The 24,019-nt window shown below is 44.7% G+C and overlaps 1 protein-coding gene across 2 annotated transcripts; it reads right to left on the bottom strand.

Annotated features, from left to right (window-relative positions):
* Positions 1 to 1,616: 1,616 nt before the first annotated feature.
* On the bottom strand, positions 1,617 to 11,540 carry HEBP2 (heme binding protein 2). 2 transcript variants are annotated; one of them, XM_030316444.1, is made up of 4 exons: positions 11,467 to 11,540; positions 9,955 to 10,090; positions 8,813 to 8,993; positions 1,617 to 2,660 (listed from the first exon to the last, which is right to left on the bottom strand). In XM_030316444.1, exons 1-4 carry the CDS (start codon positions 11,497 to 11,499, stop codon positions 2,462 to 2,464), a joined length of 549 nt encoding a protein of 182 aa, XP_030172304.1. In that variant the 5' UTR covers positions 11,500 to 11,540; the 3' UTR covers positions 1,617 to 2,461. The 2 variants fall into 2 exon arrangements, with proteins under 2 accessions (XP_030172304.1, XP_030172303.1); XM_030316443.1 differs by lacking the exon at positions 11,467 to 11,540 and adding an exon at positions 10,622 to 10,723.
* Positions 11,541 to 24,019: the final 12,479 nt, after the last annotated feature.

The following is a 24,019-nucleotide window of genomic DNA, read 5'->3' as shown; positions in this document are numbered from 1 at the left end:
GAAGGTGGCCTCTTCCTTTGACATGGCCATCTCTGCCCAAGAGGTCCCCAGCCCGCCAGGCTTTCATCTGACTGGCTCCTTCTCGCCATCCCCGTCTCAAACGTCTCTTCCTCGGAGAGGTCTGGCCTGACCCCCTGTGTGAGGTCCACTGCCCCCTGCCGAGCCACACTCTATCCCAGGGCCTCATTTCATTTGCACGCTCTCCGTCTCTAGAATACAGACTCCAAGAGGACACTCCCTGCTGTACTTCTCAGGACGGGGGCGGGGGGACTGAATGGAAGAGCAAAAGGCGTTACAGGGTTTGTTAATTTACAAAGTTGCCAATGAGGGCGGTTTCTCCCCACCACCTCGCAGCAGCCCTGCGCCTGGTGCCGGGCCTGGAACACAGCAGGTGTTCCACACGGTGGAATGTTTAGGGAGACAGGTTAAGTGATAACTAGAAAAGAAGGAACACATGACATGCACTGAGTGTTAAGGGAACCGTTTTCAGACTTCTAGAAAGACAATCTTACAAAAAAGTGACATAAACATGGACAAATGTAGACGGCTCTATGGGAAGAACTGGTGGCTGGGGGGAGGGGTGCGCCCACCTTAATCCCTCTCACGATTCCTGGGATCCCTCCTTAAAACCTTGAACTCCCAAGGAAGCTGGATAACTCTTCCCAGGGAAATGGGACAATCCAGGCAAAGGAGAGATGGGAATGATTGCCCCACATAAGGGTCTAGGGGGAACTAGGATTTAATTTGGGGGGGGGCGGGGAGGATCAGGCAGAATCTGACCCTGTTGACAGAGTGGTTGGAGCATGTGGGGCAGGAAAGCCTGAAGAGGAGAGCAGAAGCATAACTGATGGGACAAGAATTAGACCAAAAGCACAGGTGGATGGTTTAGCCTTAGGAAAAAGCGTAGGGGCACCCGGGTGGCTCAGTCGGTTAAGCGTCTGACTCAGGTCATGATTTCATGGTTCATGAGTTCAAGCCCCGCATCAGGCTCTGTGCTGACAGTGTGGAGACTGCCTGGGATTCTATCTCTCTGCCTCTCCCCCACTCGCTCGGTTTCTTTCTCAAAATAAATAAACTTTAAAAAAAGCCCACACATAAATTTCCTATAAATAAGAGAAGAAAAACATCTCCATAGAAATGTTGACATAAGAGATATTTTGTAGTCGGTGCCAGCCACGTAATTACAACAACGGATTCATTGCTATGAGAAATATTCTCTGGATTTAGGGCTGAAAAATGTTTTCGTTTATAATTTATGGAAGAGAAGGGAAAAATGGGATATGCTGTGCTTGAATAGTACAAAATCCATTTTTAAATTTTAATTTTAATAAAGAAATTTTTTTAATGTTTATTTTTGAGAGAGACAGAGTGTGAGCAGGGGAAGGGCAGAGAGAGGGGGAGACACAGAATCCCAAGCAGGCTCCAGGCTCCGAGCTGTCAGCACAGAGCCTGATGCGGGGCTCAGAACTCACAAACCGTGAGATCATGACCTGAGCTGAAGTTGGATGCTTAACAGACTGAGCCACCCAGGGGCCCCGTTTTCAATCTTATCTCAGAGACACAGAGTGAGTGCAAGCCCTGCGATCATGACCTGAGCCAAAATCAAGAGTCGGATGTTCAACCAACTGAGCCACCGAGGCACCACTCAACTTTTTTTTACTGAACATGTTTCAGATCACAACTAAATGCTGGTCATCAGAAGTATGCTTCTCTTCTTTCAAATGGAATTTACTGTATAAGAGATGTCTATTTTATATAGAACTCTAGGGTAAATATTAGAAATATTTACCTCCTACCAGTAGAGGCTGGTACTGTGGATATTCTAGTAGGAGGGCTAGAAGGAGTCCTCCAGTTGGTTTTATTAAGTGAGCTGAAAAAGAAATTTAATTTCTTTCTGGCAAAAAACCAATAAATCATCAGTGCAAGCAAATACCTTTGGAAAAATAATTGCCTGAGATTTTGAAATTTTATATCCATAATAATTTCAAAGCCAGAAATCTAGCTTGTCTCGTATCAAAAATCACAACCTAAAAGGCGCAAAAGAATTTGATTTTCGTTCTCAGCTGAAGGTCACCTCGCTAGGCTTGAGAGCCGAACTGTTCCACACAGGGTACCTCTTTAGCATTTTTATTGATAATAGCTAGAGGGGATAACATCCAAATGACATAAATTCAAGTCAAAAAAGGCAACATGATTGTGATACAGCGAAGAAGGGTCAAGCAATAAGACACTTCCTGGACCCTCATAGAAATACCCACCCTCCAGAGCTGTGACTGGTTCTCATGTTTCTAGAAGACTCTCCCCTATTACCTGTGTATCTAGATAAAGCTTCAAGCATTAAAAGGCACCTTGGAAATCAGCTCAAATCACCATAGTTCTCTCGGGTAGAGATACTAGACCTGCATTTTACATGTCGGTACGTTGAATATCTACGCTAAGCAATGGTACTTCCTTTTTTCCCTCATTCAGGTTCTTTGCAGGGTTCATTTTTCTGAATCAACCACACTTCATTATTTCTATCAAGCAACTTGAAAGGACTGTTGTAGCCTGCGGTATAGTAAACCTTTTCATTGAAAACTTTTCCTTCTTCCCTCAACATGCTTGCTAATGTCAAAAGTTGTTCTTGATTCTTTTGAGCACTAGAGAATCCATCGAAAGACCTGCGAAGGAGAAAGCAAATAACCATGAATGAGTCTCATGCTGACATAAAGGTCAGTCTGAAGAGGCAAGCAGAAGCCGGTACTATTAAGTGCTGCTCCCAAGCTCCCCCTGCCCCCTCCCCCGCCACCCCCCAGCATTCTCCTCTGGTGTCCATTCTCGAAGTGGCCTCACTGAGGAGACCCCGGAGGAGGCACGTGTCCCATCTGCTGGCAGGCAGATTTGGGACTTTCACCATTTCGTGCTCTAACTCTTGCTTTTCAGACTAAGGAGCGTACAGGTGACCTGGGAAACTTGCTAAAATGCTGATTCAGGAAGTCTGGGGTGGGGCCCGGGCAACCGTGTTCCTAACAAGCTCCCAATAAGGCTGATGCTGCTGGTCAGTGGTGACAATGAAAGCCCCTTAGAAGATTCCCTTTCAGACTTTCAGTTTGCTGTGGAATATTTCCCCTTTCTTCCTCTCCTGGGGAAAAGGGTAGGCTCTACATTACAGATGAGTATGATACAGTTTCGAATGTAAGAATTTATAGAGGAACATTTAGGCAGCTCTTTATATCTAGCCCGAGAAGAGATTTAACAGACAGGATCAATATGCTTGGGAACACTGAGGATACGACTGACCCAGGAGTAAGGGACAGCCTCTGAGTTGGGTCTGGAATGGATGGAGTTGGCTGGAATGGATGGTCTTGCTGGGTAGAAAAAGGGAAAATGGAGAAGGATAAGAAAATGAACAGAAGTTCAAAAACACAAAGCATGTTCATAGTGAGCCACAAAATGAGCTCTGAAAGGTGAGTCCGAGCCAGAAAGAAGAGACTTGTATGTCATCCCAAGGCCTTCGGAGATTATTTGAAGGATGGTGAGCAGAAAAGTAACTTGATAGGATCTGGGAAAGACAGATGGAAAATAGACTGGAGGGAAGGAGCCAGTTAGGCGGTTGCTATGGGGATGGGGAAGAAAAGACAGGCAGAAGATTTAAATAAAAAGTGGGGAAAGAGAATAAAAGTTTAAGTATAGATTTTAAAGTATACAAACAAAAATGTCCTGAGGTTAAATTATGATGGTACATAGACCTAGCTGAGTTGCCGACATGTAAACACGATGAATTCGATTTTGAAGGTTAAGAATGGGAAACACAGAAAATAAAACATATTCCCATTATGCCTTCTGTAGCATAGGTTTTATTATCAATGTGCCAATGGAACGATTGGTCCTACCATTCTTCAGCTAAGATGTAAGCTCTCAAGGGTACAAACCATGTCTATTTCATTCAACAATGTTCATCAGACACCTAGTATCTTTCAAATCCTCACTGAATGGTGTAGGAATCGATGTATGTACATGTACATGAAATAAAACACTGAAGATAAATTGATAACACGGTTCTAATTTTCAGAATGTTGACTGATAATTATAACTCTGAACCACGTGTTGAGAAATATTTTGCTTCCTACATTTAATATTTCCTTAACCAAGAGCCAACTTTTAGTATGCTCTGCCGAAAGGGAACGGACTTTCGGATCCCATTTCTTTCTTGAAGTCAAGTTTTGAGCCCCCTAGTTAGAAATCATCTTTTGTTTTCTGAAGACACATTGTTCTACAGTGATCCATCCACAGCTTTACTCAGTACACAAACATCTGATTCCCTTCCCACGCACCTGCCCTTGCCAGGAGCTGCAGGGTATGAACATGTACCATGCTGCTGTGTTCTTGAGAAAGTTACAGTCTGTACATAGATCATTATAACTGAGAATAATAGGAGAACAGAGTGGCTGGCTGACGGGAGAAACTGAGGAAGGCATCACAGATGAGGTACTATTTGATACAAGTCCTGAAGGGGAAAAGTGGATGCTCCAGGAAGAGGGGAAAGAGGAAGCTAGAGCTAGTAGGAAGACGATGTGTCTGTTTTAAGTATTTAACAGACATCAACTGATGTAATCGTCATGGCAACACTATGAGACAGGTAGGCACTGTGACTATACACATCTCACAAAAGAAGAGCTTTAGGCAAAGAACATGTGAGTAAACCTGCCTGAGGTCACAGGTAAAGAGATGTGGCAGATCCCGGCCACGGCAATCAGACAACAAAAAGAAATTAAAATATATGCAAACTGGCAGGGAAGAAGTAAAACTTTCACTCTTTGCAGATGACAGGATACTATAGATAGAAAACCCGAAAGACTCCACCAAAACACTGCTAGAACGGATATAGGAATTCAGCAAAGTCGCAGGATATACAATCGACGTACAGAAATCAGTTGCATTTCTACACACCAATAATGAAGCAGAAGAAAGAGAAATTAAGGAATCAATCCCATTTACAACTGTGCCCGAAACAATACGATACCTAGGAATAAACCTAACCAAAGATATGAAAGACCTGTACTCTGAAAACTAAAAAATACCGATGAAAGAAACAGAGAAGACACAAAGAAATTGAAAGACATTCCATGCTCATGGACCGGAAGAAGAAATATCGTTAAAATGTCAATACTACCCAAAGCAATCTACACATGCGATGCAATCTCTATCAAAGTACCAACGACATCTGTCGCAGAGCCGGATCAAACAATCCTAAAATTTGTATGGAACCACGAAAGACCCTGAATAGCCACAGCGACCTTGAAAAAGAAAAAGCAAAGCTGGAGGCATCACAATTCCAGACTTCATGTTATATTACAAAGCCGTAGTGATCAAAACAGTATGGTACTGGCACAAAAACAGACACATAGATCAGCGGAACAGAATAAAAAACCCAGAAAGGAACTCACATTTATATGGTTAATTAATCTTTGACAAAGAAGGAACAAATATCTAATGGAATATTGGACTGTGTCTTCAACAAATGGTGTTGGAAAACTGGACAGCAACATGCAAAAGAATGAAACTGGACCACTCTGTTTCACCATGCACAAAAATAAATTCAGAGTGCGTTAAAGACCTAAATGTGAGACCTGAGGCCATAAAATCCTAGAAGAGAACACAGGCAGTCACTTCTTTAACATCACCTACAGCAACTTCTTTCTAGGTATGTCTCCTACGGCAAGGGAAATAAAAGCAAAAACAAGCTATAGGGGTTATGTCAAAATAAAAAACTTCTGCACAGCGAAGGAAACAATCAACAAAACTACTAGGCAACCTATGGAATGGGAGAAGATATTTTCATATAAGATATCTGATAAAGGGTTAGTATCCAAATTATATAAAGCACTTATAAAACCCAACACCCCCAAAACTAAACAATCCAATTAAAAAATGGACAGAAAACATGCACAGAGCCCCACATCAGGCTCTTCACTGACAGCATGGAGCCTGCTTGGATTCTCTCTCCTCCTCTCTCTGCCCCTCCCCAAATCACGTGGTCTCTCTCTTGCTCTCTCTCAAAATAAGTAAATAAACATTAAAAAAAAAAAAGAAAACACCAACAGACATTTCTCCAAAAAAGATATACAGATGGCCAATAGACACATGAAAAGATGCTCAACATCACTTAGCAGGGAAATGCAAATCAAAACTACAATGAGATATCACTTCACACCTGTCAGAATGGCTAAAATCAACAACACAAGAAACAACGGGTGTTGGCAAGGATGTGGAGAAAGGGGGACCCTCTTGCACTGCTGGTGGGAATGCAAACTGGTTCAGCCACTCTGGAAAACAGTATGGAGGTCCCTCAAAAAGTTAAAAAAGAACTACCCTACGATCCAACAACTGCACTACTAGGTATTTATTTACCCAAAGAATACAAAAATACTAGTTTGAAGGGATACATGCACCCTGATGTTTATAGCAGCATTATCTACAACAGCCAAAGCATGGAAACAGCCCAGCGTCCAGTGGCCATCAATTGGTGAATGGATAAAGAAGACGTGGTATATACATAATATGTGGTGTATACACACACACACACACACACACACACACACACACACACACACACACACATATATAATGGAATATTACTCAGGCATAAAAAAGAATGAAATCTTGCCATTTGCAACAACATGGATGGAGCTAGAGAATATAATGCTAAATGAAATAAGCCAGAGAAAAACAAATACCATATGATTTCACTTATATGTAGAATTTAAGAAACAAAACATATGAGCAAAGGCACACACACACACACAAAAACCCAACAAGAAGCAAACCAAAAAACAAACTCTTACCAATAGAGAACAAACTGATGGTTTGGAGGTGGGTGGGGGGATGGGTTAAATAGGTGACTGGGACTAAGAAGGGCACTTGCTATGATGAGCACGGGGTCAAGTGTAGAAGTGCTGAATCACTGTATCATACACCTGAAACTAACATTACACTGTACGTTAACTAACTGGAACTTAAATCAGAACTTAAAAAGACAGAGAGAGAGATGGAAGAAATGGTCTGCTCAGTGAAGGGCGGGAAGGTCAGGGGAACATAACCAGTGGGGAGACAGGGTTGGGTCACGTGATAAAAGACATCGTGAACAATCCGAACTTCACCCTGAAGCAAGTAGAAAGCCACAGAGATTTTTAGTGAAGTCCCAGGTTGGGGTTTCTTGCTTTGCTGCTGCTGGAGTAAGAAAGATCAAGGACTCCAGTGTGGAGCGGGACAGGAAGAGAACGGCGGGCAGGTTGCTCCCAACAGCCGGGAGGCTGCTGAGGCGGAACACACGAGATCTGAGATGAATAAACATCCGAGCGTCTGCGGGGGATCGGGCACTGTGCCGAGCACTAGGGTACACGAAGATGACTTGGGTGTGGTTCCCGTAGGATGAGGTCCTGAGGAAGTCCCAGGGATGGAGAGAAGGGAACAGAATCATGGATCCTTTCCAAGGAGAATGGACCAGATCTGGCAATCAGTTGTCAGGGAAGAGCGCGCTGCTGGTGGCCGTGGAGACCTCTGCTGGGGAGGCTGTCTGGCTGATGAGGCCCTTTTCTTTTCTTTTCTTTTTTTTTTTTTTTATAGCTCTTTGACTGTTTAGTTTATTTTATTTTATTTTTTCAATATATGAAATTTATTGTCAAATGAGGCCCTTTTCTGAGACAGCCACTGGAAGATCACTGCCCCTATAAACTGGCAATTGGGGGAAGGCTCATTTTTAGAGCTGTTGAGTGTAATCCCCACACCCTTCACATGGAAATGTCCAACAAGTAGAAAAATCAGGGCTAGAGACAATAGGAGAGTCACGGGACACAGGGAGTTAGAGCTTTGTAAACAGATCACCCAGAGTAAGTCTGTTCTGACATGAGGGTCAATGTGGAGCATTCTTGGGTGAGAGAGAGGAACAGGGTGAGAGAGAGGGACAGGTGAGAGAGAGGGACAGGTGAGAGAGAGGAACAGGAAGAGACGAATGGCCAGAGAGTGACGTTCTCAGACTTAACAGGCTGTGTAAATATCCAGAGAATAGATTAGTCAATATACAAAGTCAATATACGATACACAAAGGCTTCAGGGGTCACATGGGCAAGGACTGCCATCATGTGGCAAATGCAAGGGCACTGCCAAGGGTGGCAAGGAGATGGTGCGGTCTCTTCCAGACGGTGGTGTTCTGAGGAGTACATGGGAAACAGACAGAGAAACAGATGCTTTTAGCAGGTTGGTGGTGACAAGAGGGACAGAACGGAATAAAGGGACTCCCATATGAGACTGTTATCACATTCCGTGTGTGCTTTTAAATTTCAACAGAGAGAATTGAAGGAATGCATCAAACAGGTACCGCAAGTCTGAAACGGTACATAGGAACCACTCAACTAACAGAGGCAGTAACTGCAGGAAGCGGGTACCATCCCTTGGGCCGGAGAATGCAGGGAAGAGTCTGGGGCTCTCAGAACCTCGAAGCCGGGAGGAGGGGTACCGTGCACCATGTGTTAGGATTTTCGTACAGGTTTACCTCGATGGCAGGTAAGGGCAGTCTTGTGCTTTGAGAATGATGTGCATCGCGTCTTATTTGCGGAAGGTCTGTGACACAGACTCTTCATGACACGAAGTGATTATACCTTGCAAGAGACCCTTAGTAACATATAAAACTAACCCGGCAGGAAAACACCACAAAATGCATCAGACCTCTTTTTTGTGCAAGGGCGAAAAGCCTACTGAAATTGCATAGGAGCTAAACTGAGTGCAGGCAAGGAAAACTGGCAGTCCGCAGGGCTCTAAATTATCTACCACTTACCGGACGAACACGGTCATTTCTGCTCTGTCTTCAATGAAGACATCTGACTCTGAAGGCCTGGGCGGATCAGGTTGCTGTTCAGAGGGGATGTACAGGGAAACGGTAATGGTAGACTCACTAAAAGGGCCTGAACCGGGCTCCACGTAGCTTGTCACTGGAGCGGTCATCTTTATTTTCATCTCTGGGCCATAAAATAATGAGTTTAAATACCATGAAAGGACCGTGAAAGCAGATTTAGTATCTGCATGGCTACTTCTAAAGACTGAATCTATTAATTTCTTTGATCTGAGTTTCCTGACTTACCTTATGCTACCGACATAAAATTTACCTTTAAGATAATTTGCATCTTTAAAAAATAAGGGCAAGGGGCGCCTGCGTGGCTCAGTCGGTTAAGTGTCAAACTCCTGAGTTCAGCTCAGGTCATGACCTCACAGTTTGTGAGTTTGAGCCCATGTCAGGCTCTGCACTATGTGCAGTCTGGGATTCTCTCTCTCTCTCCCTCTGTCTCTCTCTGCCCCTCCCCCACTCATGCTCACTCATGCACTCTCTCTCAAAATAATAATAATAAAAAAGGGAAAATGATTCAATTATCCACTGGCCACATTAAGCACTTTCTGTACGATTAATATTTTTGGTTAATACATTCTAGTTTTAGGGATAGAAAGGAAAATTAGAGATCATAGAGTCCAGTCTATTTGTCACGTTTTACAATTCAGAAACTGAGATCCCGTAGACTAGGTGAACTGGTAAAATATAAATGGCACCAGAGCCAGAACCAGATGTCTGGAGACCCTGGATCTTGTGTTCTTTGTACCTACCTACCTCCTGATGACTCTTACCATAGCAGTCACCAAATTATCTCGAAGCATTCGCCATGAAAAGGACTTAACACTAGCTACACAGAGGCCCAGTTCATCCGGCAGAAACAGACAAGAACAGAGGCTGAAAAGCACTACCCAGTACTACCCTCCTCTAGACTCTGCTAAGGGCCCCGAGCAGAGTCCCTGTCTTCACACTTTAAGTCTTTCATGATCTCATTATTTTTCTATTCTAAAGTATATTTCTTTAGTAAGCTAAAACGCAAGAATAAGCCTGGGCACTCAGCCACTATATATATAATTTATATGGTAAACTGTCTTCACCTTTCTCATTTTTGCCTTGAATGTAGCTGTTCAGCTTCGTAAAACCAGTTTGGATGGCTGAATCCCAGTCCATAGACTCAACGGAAGTGCTGACCCATTTGGCTGGTCCATAATGTCGGATCTCGTAACTTCCGGGCTAAAATAGAACAGAGGAAACTTGGGAAGCAATTCTAAAAAGGCAGGACGTGAGAGGCAACAGAACAGGTGACTTGGTCTCGGGTCCACCAGGATTGCCCTTGATCTCAGGACCTGCGCCCCGCTGGGATGGGCGTCTGGTTCTGGTTCCTTAGAACCGGGCAGGGCCCCTCCCCTGAGGCTCCCATCCTTGGATTTGAGCCGCTGGAGGCCTCGGCCCCACACGCAGGGGTGGGGGAGTCGGTCGGCTCTATTCTCGTTGAGACCCAGCATCTGTTACGTCCCCGGGGCCGGGAGGGTCCCACTGCGGCTAATTCGTTTTTCTTTTTTAACCTCAAGAGAAGTGAAGATGTAGCCACAGATTACGGCTAACCGACCGAATTTCCCCATCTGGGCAGCATTTCCCCATCTGGGGGCCCAGACGACTTCAAAAATTGTACTTTTTACTTAAATCTGTGGGACCCGCCGGCCCCACCGCAAATCAGCCGGCGCGCTCTGGCCCGCACCCTCCGCGCCCGTGGGAGGCGCCTACCTGGGGGCCCGCGTCCTCCGGGGCCGTCCAGCCCGGCGTCTCCACGGCCTGGGCCGCCGCGCGCTCGGCTGTCGCGGGGTCCGGCTCCAGCACCTCGGCCATGGGCGGCGCCGACGCTCCGGGGAGACAGGCTGGCGAGCGGGGCCAGGAAGGGGCCGCGCCTGGGCCGCTCCGGGCCGCCCCGCTGCGTGTGCGCGCCGCGCCCGCCTGCCCCGGCCCCCGAGTCCCCGCCCCCGCGCTGCCCCGCGCCCCGGTCACCGCGTCGACGCGCGTCCCTCCTCCCCTGGGTGCAGGGGACCCGCGTCCGCGGGAGCCGCCCCGGCCTGGGCCGGGAGGGGGCGCTGCGTCCGCGGGAGCCCGGATTCCCACCCGAGCTGCTCCCGCCGGGGCCGCGCCCCCCTTGTCGGATTCCCTCCGCAGGGGTGAGGGCCGGGGGCCGGATTGCAGGGTCCGCTTAGGCCCGGCTTCCTTTCGGACTCCCTCCCTCGCCCTTGCTTTTTAAATTAACAGGCGCGCCAAGGTGTCCACTGTGGGAGCGGGGCGGTGGAGGACAAAGCAACTGGCTTTCGGGGTTTCTGGTGTAACCGGTTCGGGAAGGTCTCCGCGGCTCCACCCGCGCTGGGAGCCGGTTCTGCAGACCTGGCTGCTCCCGGGGAGCGGCGGGAGCGCCGGCCAGCACCCTAGGTGCGCTCCGCGAAGGCGGGAGGGAGCCTGCCCTCCCAGGGCGACGGTGGGCCGGCGCCTGCCGGCTCCAACCTCGCCTGTGTCTGCTGGCACCCCGTGGGCCCAGGGCTCCATGCGCGAGTTGGAAAGGGGCCCGGCCAGGGGCGTGAGGCCCTACTCACACCTAGACGGTGTCCAAGGTGCCAGACAGCCATCAGGGTCCCTCGCAGGAGGAGGCAGATGGCGCCCCAGTCGTGCCTGGAGACGATCTTCAAGTGTCCTTGTTTACTGACCTTTCCTTGAAATGACCCCCAAACCTCTAAGTCGTTCCAACTAGAACTTTCAGGCTGGGGAGAGGGAGGTGAAAGGGGCACAGAGAAATGGGGGGGGGGGGGTACAGCCACAGGACTCTAGTGCCTTTAAAACAAACGTTTTGTTAGATTCATTATTTTTTTCTAAGAGATTTATTGAGATGGAAATCACATACCATAAAATCCACCCGTTTAATGCGTACCATTCAGTGGTTTTTAGTATATTTACAGTTATGCAACCATCACTACAATCAACCTGAGCATTGTTATCACCTCTCCCCATCCCCCAAACCCCAAATTCTTTAGCTGTCACTCCCCAGTGCCCCATCCCCAGCCCTAGGCAACTACTAATCTGTCCTCTGTCTCTGTAGGTTTGCCTTTTCTGGCCTTTCAAATAAACGAAATAGTGCTTCGTCTTAATCTGTGAGGCTGCCGTAACAAAACACCACAGACTGGTGGCTTATAAACAACAGAAACCTCTTTCTCACTGTTCTGGAGGCTGGAAGTCACAGATCAGGACGCCAGAGAGTTACCTGAGGCCCTTCTGGTGGCAGACTGCTGCTGGTGTCCTCACAAGGTGGAAGGAGCAAGGCAGCTTTCTCTGGCCTCTTTTATAAGGACACTAACCCCGTTCATGAAGGGGTCTGCCCTCCTGACCTAATCACCTCCCAAAGGCCCCACCTCCTAATACCATCACACTGAGCATTTGGTTTTCAAAATGTGAGTTTCAGGGAGATGCAAACCTACAGACCATAGCAGACTGCACGTGGTCCTTTATGACGGGCTTGTCTCACTCGGCAAAATATTTCAAGTTTCATCCATTCGTGTTGTAGCATGTTTCAGTACTGCATTCCTTTTTGGGGCTGACAAATATTCCACTGGAAAATATTTTTCATCGGTGGATGGGCATTTGAATCGTTGCAAACCACCCTCCTCTAGACTCTGCTAAAGGCCCTGAGCAGAGTCCCTGTCTTTACACATTAAGTCTTTCATGATCTCATTCTTTTTCTCTTCCAAAGCATATTTCTTTAATAAGCTAAAAACGCAAGAGTAAGCCAGCCCCTGGCAATCACTAAGTTACTTTCTATCTCCGTGGCTCTGCCTATTGTGGGCATTTCCCATAAGCGGAGTAGAACGTGTGTTTTGTGGCTGACTTCTTTCTCTTAGTGTAATGTTTTCAAGAGTCATCCATGTTGTAGCATGTGCTAGTATTTCGTTCTTTTTTATTGTCGGATAATATCCCATTGTACGGTTCTGCTTGCAAAGCAATTGATGTTCTCTTTTTTCTTTTCTCCCTCCCTGCCCTAACAAGTGTGCAGTGGCCTGTGGATAACATCAAATATGTTATTATGCCGACCTAAGTTTGAATTATTTAGTGAAGGCTAAATAATGAGTTTTGACTGTTTCTTAAAAAACAGCCCGTTGTTGGGGCGCCTGGGTGGCGCAGTCGGTTAAGCGTCCGACTTCAGCCAGGTCACGATCTCGCGGTCTGTGAGTTCGAGCCCCGCGTCAGGCTCTGGGCTGATGGCTCAGAGCCTGGAGCCTGTTTCCGATTCTGTGTCTTCCTCTCTCTCTGCCCCTCCCCCGTTCATGCTCTGTCTCTCTCTGTCCCAAAAATAAATAAACGTTGAAAAAAACAAAACAAACAGCCCGTTGCTTTTAACCTATATAACTTGTGATCCACTGCGTAGGTGACTTTGCAAAGTCGGGAATACAATTTCGCTTTGCAGAAAATTTTGAGAGAAAAAGGAAATAGTTTACATTGTTGTTTAAGAAATCTGTTGTTCTTCTCCTCTGCAGAGTACCTTTTACAGTTCTCAATGCCTTTTCTAAGGGGGGAGCCTTTTATTTATAGAAAAACAGATGTTCATTTAATTTGGAGACATTCATTTAATAGGGTGTGGAAGGTACAATTAATGAAGGTAACAGCAGGTGACTCTGCTGAGTTATTTATAGTTATAAGGTGATAATTAGTCGTGTAAAAGAACAGAAGGAGGGAAAGAAAAGGATTTATTTCCAAATAATAGGATTTCAATTAGAACGAATTTAATGACATTCAGAAGGCTCCAGTTTTATACCCATATGTCAGAATAAGCCAGCTAGTTTTCTTCTTGATTAATTATGGTAAAATTGTTCTATTAGCTCATACATAAAGATCTCATTTTTAAGCAATCACGACACCCAGTGTGGGGCTCGAACTCGCAACCCCAAGATCAAGAGTCGCATGCTCCATCGACTGAGTCAGCAGGGCGCTCCTATTAGCTCTTATTTAATCAATGTTGGTATGACACTGTGAAGGAGATGTTCTAGTTAAGCTTTGGGGCACAGGTGGCGCCCCGTGGCTCGGTTCTACCAGCAGGTGTCTCCCTTCACCCCAGCACACGGGGAGAGAGCCCTGCGGAGCCCTGCAGCATAATCACAGCCAATTCTCATTACCGGCAGCAGCTTTGTTCTATAACGTCATCACGAACATTGAATTACTGAATACTAAACTCTTGCTTCTAGAGGAAATACAGAGTTAGGTTCCTGTGAGCCTGTGGTCCCTTGTCTTCTAGGTGTTCTTGTATAAAGATATCTTATTTAATAGATATTGTTGATTCATTAACACTGAACTCACAACCAACAACACTGGAACTCATGCTTGAATGAAGCTTGTATAACACGCTTACTGCCTCCAAAAGGCACATCCCAGCTTTCCTGCACGGAGGCACAGGAGACGGCACTTCAGCACTGTGTTTGGGGCCATTTTAAGCAACAAAATCCACAAGAAGCACAAAACTGTGAAAAACATAGCACTACCCAGCCTGCAGAAAGGACACTTGTTTACTGCGTGAGAGCTGAAACCAGAAGGCTGAGCTCCGCCCAGTTGGGCCTCAGCTGGGAGCGTGTGCATCCAGCGCTCCCAACTTCTCACCCCTCTCCTCTCCACGTGCAGATGCCCACTAGTGACCAAGAAAGTGCTGTGAGTATTGATTTGGGATTACAAATACATACCAACAAGTGGGTGACTGCAAATACAGAATCTGTGAATCGTGAAGATCAACTAAAGGCTTCCTGCAGTAAGTTACACGAGTCACTTCCATTCATATTTCACTGATGGAAGCAAACCATAGGGCCTTGATGAACCTCAAGGAGGTGGGAAAGGACAATCCCGCTGTGTTCTCAAGGAACTCAAATAGTTGAGAGAAGCACTGATGTTCATTATTGGTATCATTGGGTCATTCACTGATTGTTCCATACTTGGGGCAGATTTCACTCCCAAAAGAAGTTGCAATATCATCTCCTATCCAACATGCCGTTCTTATCATGTGACTTTGATGCCTCCCCACTCCCACCCCCCACCCCCCCACCAAGAGATGGAGGTCTTGTGCTTCCTTTTCTTGAGACAAGACAGGTTTGCGAGTACAGTAGAAGTAACACTATGTGACTTCTGAGGCTAGATCATGAAGGACTTCCACCTGATTCTTTCTTTGGGCCAGTTTCTCTTGTAATTCAACAACCAGGCTGAAGGGAAGCCCAGGCAGCTCCATGAAGATCCATGCGTAGGTTCCAAGCTGCCTGGGCTGACAGCCGGCATCACCCTCAACCCCTATACATGTGGGTGACCACGTTTTCAGCCCACGCTGCCTCCCCACCATCACCACTGCATCATCTCCGGACGTCCCTGATTTCTTCCAAGCCGAGGCCCTGGAGATCGTGGAGCGGACACAAGCCGTCCCTGCAGTACCCAGAGAATCTGTGAGCACAATTAAATGGTTGTTTTTTTTTTATGTCACTAAGTTTGGGGTGATATGTTTTCCCGGGGAATAACTGAAAGAGTACCTTCTATGTATAGTGCTGTAGTAGATGTTGGTGGGTTTTAGTGATGAGTAAAATTTGGTCCTAGTCTTCACATATTTGATGGTCCGGTCACTGTTTGTGCTGGGGCTACTCTTACACCCATAATGTAATTAAATATTTGGTCTTTTTGTAGTAATCATTATCTGAAATATGGTACCTGTAAAATGTGTAGCAACTTGCTAGTCTAACAGGAAATGTAACCTTTCCATTAGTCGGGCTTCTCCTTTAGTTTTGGTGAGAATTATCATACTCCTCCATTATTTAGACACAAAACAACCCATGAAACCCCTTTTACACTAAGCACTTTGCTCAGTCCCTGACATATAATTGCTTGATAAATGTTGGATGAATGCCCGCCAGAATGTATATCAGACGCATAGATAGTGCTTGAATGTGTTTAGGAGCACCTGTGCATCACCTTTCTAATGGGCCACAGAAAATGAAGAGACATTTTTTTTTTTTTTCGAACGTGGGGTCAAGGGTAAGAAGGCTCAGGTCTAAAGCTGAGAATGTCTTTAAAAATTAAAACATCAATTCTGATCAATAGGAGGCCTGATATAATTTCTGAGACTGTGATGAGTGGCTATTAAAAAAAGGAAGGGGCATATCCATACTGATTTTTTAAGAGGATCATGCTTTGAAGTGAAAAGAGATCGCCAACTATGCCACAGCTAGGTAGCTGCATAACTCACATTCTCAAAAAGCTCTTGAAAAGAAAGTGAACCCTTGATGTAGTTAAGAGGAAATATTTTTAATAGATCATTTGATTAAGGGCCATTTTTTAAAAACTAAGGGCAGTTAAGATGTTCCCTTAAACTCTTATCTACGGGGCTTTTGCGGTTGCCATACATTATTACATTATTTCCTGACTAGGAAAAATGAAAGAATTGGGAGGAGGTGGACTTGATTCCCTACTGACTTTTTTTTAGAGGAGAGGTGCCCAGTGTTTCAGTGCTCCCCGTTCTGAGAAGAGGAGCTGCTCAGCCCCAGTCTCGAACATACACCTATGAATCAGTCGGTTCTCAGCCTGTTCTTGGGTCCTGCATAATGGTCTCCCGCGGTAGTGCCTCCTGAGTTTGCTTGGACCTGCATGTTCAGAATGAGTTCCAGGCATGGGAGAGGTCAGTGGCAGATTGACTTGGCTCCGTGATGGAGGAAAAGTTTAGCAGCAATGCCTGGGACATCTCGTCTCCTAGATCAGTGCTTCTCAAGCTGTCTGTGATGAAGCATCTTCTCACCTTAAAAAATAAAATTCTAATTCCTCATAAACCACTATGTGATTCTACTGCACAAGACTATGTGCTGCTCACCATGTGGTTCTTAACCCATGAGTTCAACAATAATTTAATTGGTCTGTACCATGCTCAGTGAGATGAGTCTACTGATAAAGTGCATGGATTTTGTAAAAATGTTGAGTTCCTATGGCATTTCTAGACACTTCCTGTCAATTTCTCTATCTTATCTCAGACTGGTAACACATAGTTTATGAGCCAGCACCATTTCATGAATCATGCCTTGAAGAATACTGATTTAGATGACCTTCCCAGTCTCCTGGTGCTTTCTGTTTTGGAAGGTTATTATTGATTCAATTTCTTTAATGGATGTAGGCTTATGCAAGTTGTCTATTTCTTTTTGTATGAGTTTTGACAGATTATATCTTTTAAGGAATTGGTTCATTGCTTCTAGGTTATCAAATTTATGGACGTGGAGTTGTTTATAATATTCCTTTTGTATCATTTTTTCTTTAAAAAAAGAAATAAAAGAATATAGAATCTATAGATTCTGTAGTGATGTCCCTTCTTTTATTTCTTTTTTTTTAATTAAGTAATTAATTAATTTTGAGAGAGAGAGAGAGAGAGCATGTGCACAAGCAGGGGAGGGGCAGAGAGAGAGGAGAGAGAGAATCTCAGTGCAGAGCCTGACATGTGGCTTGAACTCCCTAACTGTGAGATCATGATCTGAGCCCAAACCAAGAGTCGTTTGCTTAACCGACTGAGCCACCCAGGTGCCCCTCTTTTATTTCTGATATCAGTATTTGTATTTTCTCTTTTTTTCTTAGTTGGCCTGGCTATGACCTTATCAATTTTATTTATCTTCAAAGAGCCAGCTTTTGGTTCTCTTGATTTCCTCTGTTGATTTCCTGTTTTCATTTTCATTGATTTCGCCTCTTAATTATTATTATTTCTTTTATTATTTCTGCTTACTTTGGATTTAGTTCACTTTTCCTTTTCTAGTTTTGTAATGTGAAAGCTTAAATTATTGATCTGAGATCTTTCTTCTTTTCTAAAATGTGCATTAAACACTATAAAATTCCCTCTAAGCACGGCTTTTCCTGTATCTACAAATTTCGATAAGTTGTATTTTTTTTCTTACTGATTTTCCACCTGCTAGATCTGTTTCTGATAGAGAGGTATCTCCACCTATAATCCTGGATTCATCAATTTCCCTGGCAGTTCTCTCAGTTGTTTTTAAAACTTTTTTTTATGTTTCTTTATTTTTGAGAGAGAGAGAGAGAGAAAGAGAGAGAGAGAGCATGAACAGGGGAGGGGCAGAGAGAGAGGGAGGCACAGAATCGGAAGCAGGCTCCAGGCTCCAAACCCCAAGCCGTCAGCCCAGAGCCCGACTCGGGGCTGGAACTCATGGAGATCATGACCTGAGCCGGAGTCAGACACCCAACTGACTGAGCCACCCAGGCGCCCCTCTCTCAGTTTTTACCTCAAGTGTTTTGACACTCTGCTGTTAGGTGTATGAGCATTAAACATTACTATGTCTCCTTGTAGAACTGACCCCGTTAATGTTATGTGATGCTACTCTTATCCCTGATAACTTTTCTTGCTCTGAAATCTGCAATTAATATAGCTACCCCTGCTTTCTTTTGATGAGTGGCAGCATAGTATATCTTTCTCCAACCTTTTATTTTTAGTGATATGTGTCTTTATATTTATAGTGGTTTCGTGTCGACACGATGTAGTTGAGTCTTGTTTTTAATCTACTCTGATAATATCTGTCTTTAATTGGTGTATTTAGACCACCAAAGGTTAAAGTGTTATTGATATGGTTGGATTAGCCTCTACCATATTTATTACTGTTTTCTATTCCCTGCCCTGTTCTTTGCTTCTGTTTTTGTCTTATTTTCTTGCCATTTGTGGTGCTATCTGGGCAATTTAGAGGATTCCATTTGTCTCATTTCTTAGTATGTCAATTATGCTTTTTTTTTTTTTTAACTTCCTTTACTGGTTGCCCTAGAGTTTGCAATATACACTTATGACCAATCTAAGACAACCTTCTTTTTTTTAATGCTTAGTTGGAGAGAAAGCACATGTACATGAGTGGGGAAGGAGTGCAGAGAGGGGGAGGGGTGCAGAGAGAGAGAGAGAAGGAGAGAATCCCAAGCAGGCTCCCCGTTGTCAGCACAGAGCCCGATTTGGGGCTCGAATTCATGAACTGCGGGATCATGACCTGATCCAAAATCAAGTGAGACACTCATCCAGCTAAGCCACCCAGGCTCCCCTCTAAGTCAACTTTCAAATAACACTATACTGCTTCACCAGAGGCACAGGTACCTTATAATAACAAAACATTCTTAATTTCCCTCCTGTTTCTTGCTGTCATTGAATATCATTTATATGTATGATATAATCATCAAATACATTATTATTATTATTATTATTATTATTATTATTTTGAACCAATTGTTACCTGTTAGATCAATTAAGAATACGAAAGGGGCACCTAGGTGACTCACTCGGTTAAGCTCTAGACTCTTGATTTCAGCTCAGGTCATGGCTCATGGGATTGAACCCTGTGAGTTGGGCCCCTGTGTTGTCAGTGAAGCCTGCTTGGGATTTTCTCTCTGCCTCTCTCTCTGCCCCTTCCCCACTTCTACTCTCTCTCTCTCTCTCTCTCTCTCTCTCTCTCTCTCTCTCTCAATAAATAGGTGAACTTAAAAAAAAAAGAATAAGAGGGTGCCTGGATGGCTCAGTTGGTTGGGCGTCCGACCTCGACTCAGGTCATGATCTCACGGTTTGTGGGTTCGAGCCCTGCGCCGGGTTCTGTGCTGACCGCTCAGAGCCTGGAGCTTGTTTCAGATTCTGTGTCTCCCTCGCTCTCTGCCCCTCCCCCACTCATGCTCTGTCTCTGTCTCTCAATAATAAATAAATATTAAAACAAATTTAAAAAAGAATAAGAAAAAAACGTTTACTTTACTTTCACTTATTCCTTCTCCCAACCTCTTCCTTTTTTTATCTGAGTTCTAACCTATATCATTTTCCTTCTCTTTGAACAACTTCTTTTGATATTTCTGGCAAGGTAGGTCTACTGGCAACATATTTCCTGTTTTTGTTTGTCCGAGAGAGTCTTTATTTATCCTTCACTTTTGAAGAAAAATAATTTCATAGGGTACAGAATTCAGGTTGGTGTTTTCTTTCTTTCCCCACCTCTCAAGCCTTGAAATATCTCACTTCACTCCACCAGCTTGCATCATTTCTGAGGAGAAGTTGGGCATAACTCTTCTCTTTGCTCCTCTCCAGGTAAGGTGTTTTCTTGCCCTGGCTTCTTTCAAGATTGTTTTTTAATCTTTGGTTTTCTGCAGTTTGCATATGGTATACCTAGGTGTAGTGTTTTTTGTTTTTGTTTTCCTTTTTTGGAATTATTCCCACTTGGTGTTCTCGAAGCTTCCTGGATCTGTGATTTGACAGTAATTTGTGGAAATTTGCGGTCATGATTTCTTCAACTATTTCTTCCGTGCCTTTCTCTTTTTCTTCTCTTTCTGGTATTCCTGTTATGTGTATAACACCTTTTATAGTTGTCTCTTGGTTCTTGGATATTCTGTTCTGTATTTTTTTCTCTCTTGGCCTGTTTTAGAAGTTTCTAGTAACATATCCTTAAGCTCTGAGGTTATTTCCTCAACTGTGTCTAGTCTACTAGTAAGCCCATGAAAAGCATTCTTCATTTCTGTTGCAGCGTTCTTGAACTCTAACATTTCTTTTGAGTTCTTTCTTACAATTCCTGTCTCTCCATTGACATTACCTTTCTGTTCCTGCATGTTGTCTGTATTATCCTTTAGAGCCTTTTGCATATTTTTCAGTGTTATTTTACATTTCTGTTCTGATAATTCTGGTATATCTGAGTCTGGTCCTGATCTGAGTTGCTCTGTCTCTTCAAGCTGCATTTTTTTTTCTTTTTTTAGTATGTCTTGTAATTTTTTTTTAATGTTTATTTTTGAGAGAGAGAGAGAAAAAGAGAGAGAGAGAGAGGGCATGAGCAGGGGAGGGGCAGAGAGAGAGGGAGACAGAATCTGAAGCAGGCTCCAGGTTCTGAGCTGTCATCACAGAGCCCAACGTGGGGCTCAAACCATGAACCCCGAGATCATGGCCTGAGCTGCTTAACTGACTGAGCCATCCAGGTGCCCCTAGGTCTCAGCCTTTTTTAGTGAGCCTGCTTCGCTGGGCTGTGAACTTCACAAGTGCCTCTCCCTTTTCCTTCACTCCCTTGAGTAGAACAAGATGGCCAGAAGGGCTGCAGTTGGGTATTTTCCTTCCCTGGTGTAAGGCTCCAACAGGTGGGGCTGGGAATTTCCCTTTCCCCGGGTTAACTAGGCTCTCATGAAGCCCAGCCAATTAAGCCGGGGTAAAAGGGCCTCAGCCTTCGTCTGAGGGGAGCATTTGTGAAGACCGGAGCGCTCCGGCTATTTCAAAATGGTTCCCTTCCCTTCTCCCCCTCCCAGAAGCAGGAGGGGATTGTCCTCAGACCTTCACTGCGAGAACTGGGCAAGGCTCCTAGAGGCAAACTCACGAAGTGTGGGGGCCCCCTCTGGAGTTTGTGATTCTTAGATTTAATCACCCTGAGCCTCCAGCCATCTGTCCATCACAGTTCAGGTCTCCCTACACCCACACCGGTTCCTGAGGAGATTTTTGCTCATGGATTTCCGCTCCTGTAAGTGGTGATTTTCTGTTTCTGCCTGTTTCTCTCACTTTGGGGGCAGTGGTTTGTCCTGTGACCTTAGTTCTCTGACGGATCCAAGAAGTGTGGGTTCTTCAGCTCAGCTTTTCCTTGCGGTTGGGATGGAGTGTTGGCTTCCGGGCTCTTGACGTGCCAGACCCTAGACTCCTTTCCTTCTTATAAAATGATGCCTTGCCAATATTTTCTGGGCTGGTGCAGAATCTGGTGAAAATGGCCACATTCCAGTCACTGTTTACCTTTTCTGGCCACACTTACTTCTTCCCCCAAATAGTTCTTGGTTGTCAACAATCGGTTTTTTCCTCTGTGGATTCTCTTCAGCTCCACTCTGTCTGTGGGGACAGCCCCACTGGTGTTTTCCAGGCGGGTCAACATTTAAGCAAGGACTGTTTACCCTGTTGTCTTTCATAGTCTGCTTGCAAAGCCTGCTTCGTGAATTGAATTGGCTACAGCTGCATTAGGCTGATGGCCTCCAGAGGGTACAGAAAAGGTTGGGTCCTAAGTGATGGCTCAGAGCTAGATTCACAGACCTAGTTTTCTCTCAGCCTGTAACCTTACATCCCTCCACATTGAAGCTCACCTGTATTTTGTGGCCTACTCACATTACTTCATCGCTTTCAGCCTTGCTTTTTTTTTTTTTTAAACATTTATTTATTTTTGAGACAGAGAGAGACAGAGCATGAATGGGGGAGGGTCAGAGAGAGGGAGACACAGAATCTGAAACAGGCTCCAGGCTCTGAGCTGTCAGCACAGAGCCCGACGCGGGGCTCGAACTCACAGACCTCGAGATCGTGACCTGAGCCGAAGTCGGCTGCTTAACCGACTGAGCCACCCAGGCGCCCCTCAGCCTTGCTTTTATATCAGCATCACCGGCTCTGTTTCAGTTTAGTTGGTCTAGGTAGGTGCTGGTATTGGCATTGCTAAAAGTTCAAGTAATCCTACCATGCAACCAGGGTTGAAATCCATTGGTCTCTCACAGGGGTCAGCATGCTGTTTCTTTAAAGGACCAGATAGTAAATATTTTAGGCTTTGAAGGGCATTATAGTCTCTGTTGCAATCACTCTAGTCTGACGTAGCAGCCACAGGCAAGTGGCAATAGCTTGTGTTCCAATAATTGTATTTCTAGACACCAAAATTTGAACTCATATAATGTCATGTGTCACAAAATCCTTCTTCTTTTGCTGTTTTTTTCAACTATTTAAAAATGTTGGGGTGCCTGGGTGGCTCAGTCAGTTAGGTGTTCGACTTGGGCTCAGGTCATGATCTCGCAGCTCGTGAGTTGGAAACCTGCATCGGGCTCTGTGCCGACAGCCCAGAGCCTGGAGCCTGCTTCGGATTCTGGGTCTCCCTCTCTCTCTGCCCCTTCCCTGTTCGTGCTGTCTCTGTCTCTGTCTCTCTCTCTCTCTCTCTCTCCCCCTCCCTCAAAAATAAATAAACATTAAAAAATTAAAAAAGAATAAAAATGTAAAAACCATTCTTGTCTCCAAGACATACGGTAACAGGTTGCAAGCAGGATGTGGCTTATGGGCTGTAGTTAGGCAACCTCTGGTTAATAGTTTATTGCTTCAGTTTGGTTCCATAAGAGAAAATCTTTCTTTCTCAGATCACTGATCACGTTGTAAGGGAATCCTATCATTGACTACTTCTTTTAAATAGGTCTTATCAGGACCTTTTGAAACATGGCCATACATTTCCTTAATAGCCTTAGAAATTGGAGCAGTTCGGATGTTTTTGTCTACCAGTACCAACCTGGTCTAAATGACTTAAAAGAGTAGGAAAGACATTCTCTCATTAAAATATAGACCGTTGAAAGGCTAATTCAGCTCCTCTACAATGTCATCAACCCTTCTTTCTACTCTACTATCCTCAGTACCAGTCATGGCTGGTATCTTGCCTCATGGTTACAGGATGGCCATCATAGCTCCAGCCATCACATGCAGACACATCAACACCCAGCAAAGAGGCCGAGTGTTTCCTTCCCTGTATTATTATTTTTTTTTTTTTAAGAGGAGGCAACCTTTTCTAGAACAGCCCCCCCCTGCATAGATCTCCCCTTATGTCCTAAAGACCAAATCAGTCCCTGGTAGAGGAACTGAGATCACCGTGAAAAAAAAAAATCTGAAGAAGGCTGTCTCCTGGGCTTCTCTTTTCCATTTGTTTTATTTACTTCCCTTAAAGACCATCAGGGCATCGTGCAGTATAATTTTCCTGAGAGAAATTTTATTGATCTTCACTCAAATCGCTTATATTTTACATCAGTCCTCAGAGATGCTATTATAATTTCCATCAGATTATATTTAGAAAGAAATGTATCCTGTTCGGGTTTCCTTTGTTATCCTCCTAAAACCACACCACATTGCATATATAGCACCAAAATGTTCACGTAAAAAAAAGTAAAAACAAAAAAAAAATCATTTTGTTCATTTTTAACCACTGGAGTGTTGCCTGGCTTTTGTATTGTGAAAGCAACAAAAAATAGTGGTACCAAGAAAATTATCGTGTCAAATTAAGAGTTCTAGAATCATCGATGTCGCCCTCCTGTGACCTCCACCACCTCCACGGGTATTCTGACAAGCATCCCAAGTGGTACATGACCCACCTCTACCTCCCCATTTGAAAATCCTGG

Source organism: Lynx canadensis, chromosome B2 (assembly GCF_007474595.2).
Source record: "Lynx canadensis isolate LIC74 chromosome B2, mLynCan4.pri.v2, whole genome shotgun sequence".
NCBI lineage: Eukaryota > Metazoa > Chordata > Mammalia > Carnivora > Felidae > Lynx > Lynx canadensis.
Note: the sequence above shows the minus strand (reverse complement) of the source record. Positions and strands in the feature narration are given on the sequence as shown.

Bases quoted from the DNA above. Each gene is read 5' to 3' on its own strand.
- HEBP2 (XM_030316443.1), bottom strand. From the start codon at position 10,723: ATGGCCGAGGTGCTGGAGCCGGACCCCGCGACAGCCGAGCGCGCGGCG. The intron at 10,091-10,621 runs GTAGGCGCCTCC...GTTCTATTTTAG, and splicing joins CGGAGGACGCGGGCCCCCAG to CCCGGAAGTTACGAGATCCG. The intron at 8,994-9,954 runs GTGAAGACAGTT...TTTATGGCCCAG, and splicing joins TCAAGGCAAAAATGAGAAAG to AGATGAAAATAAAGATGACC.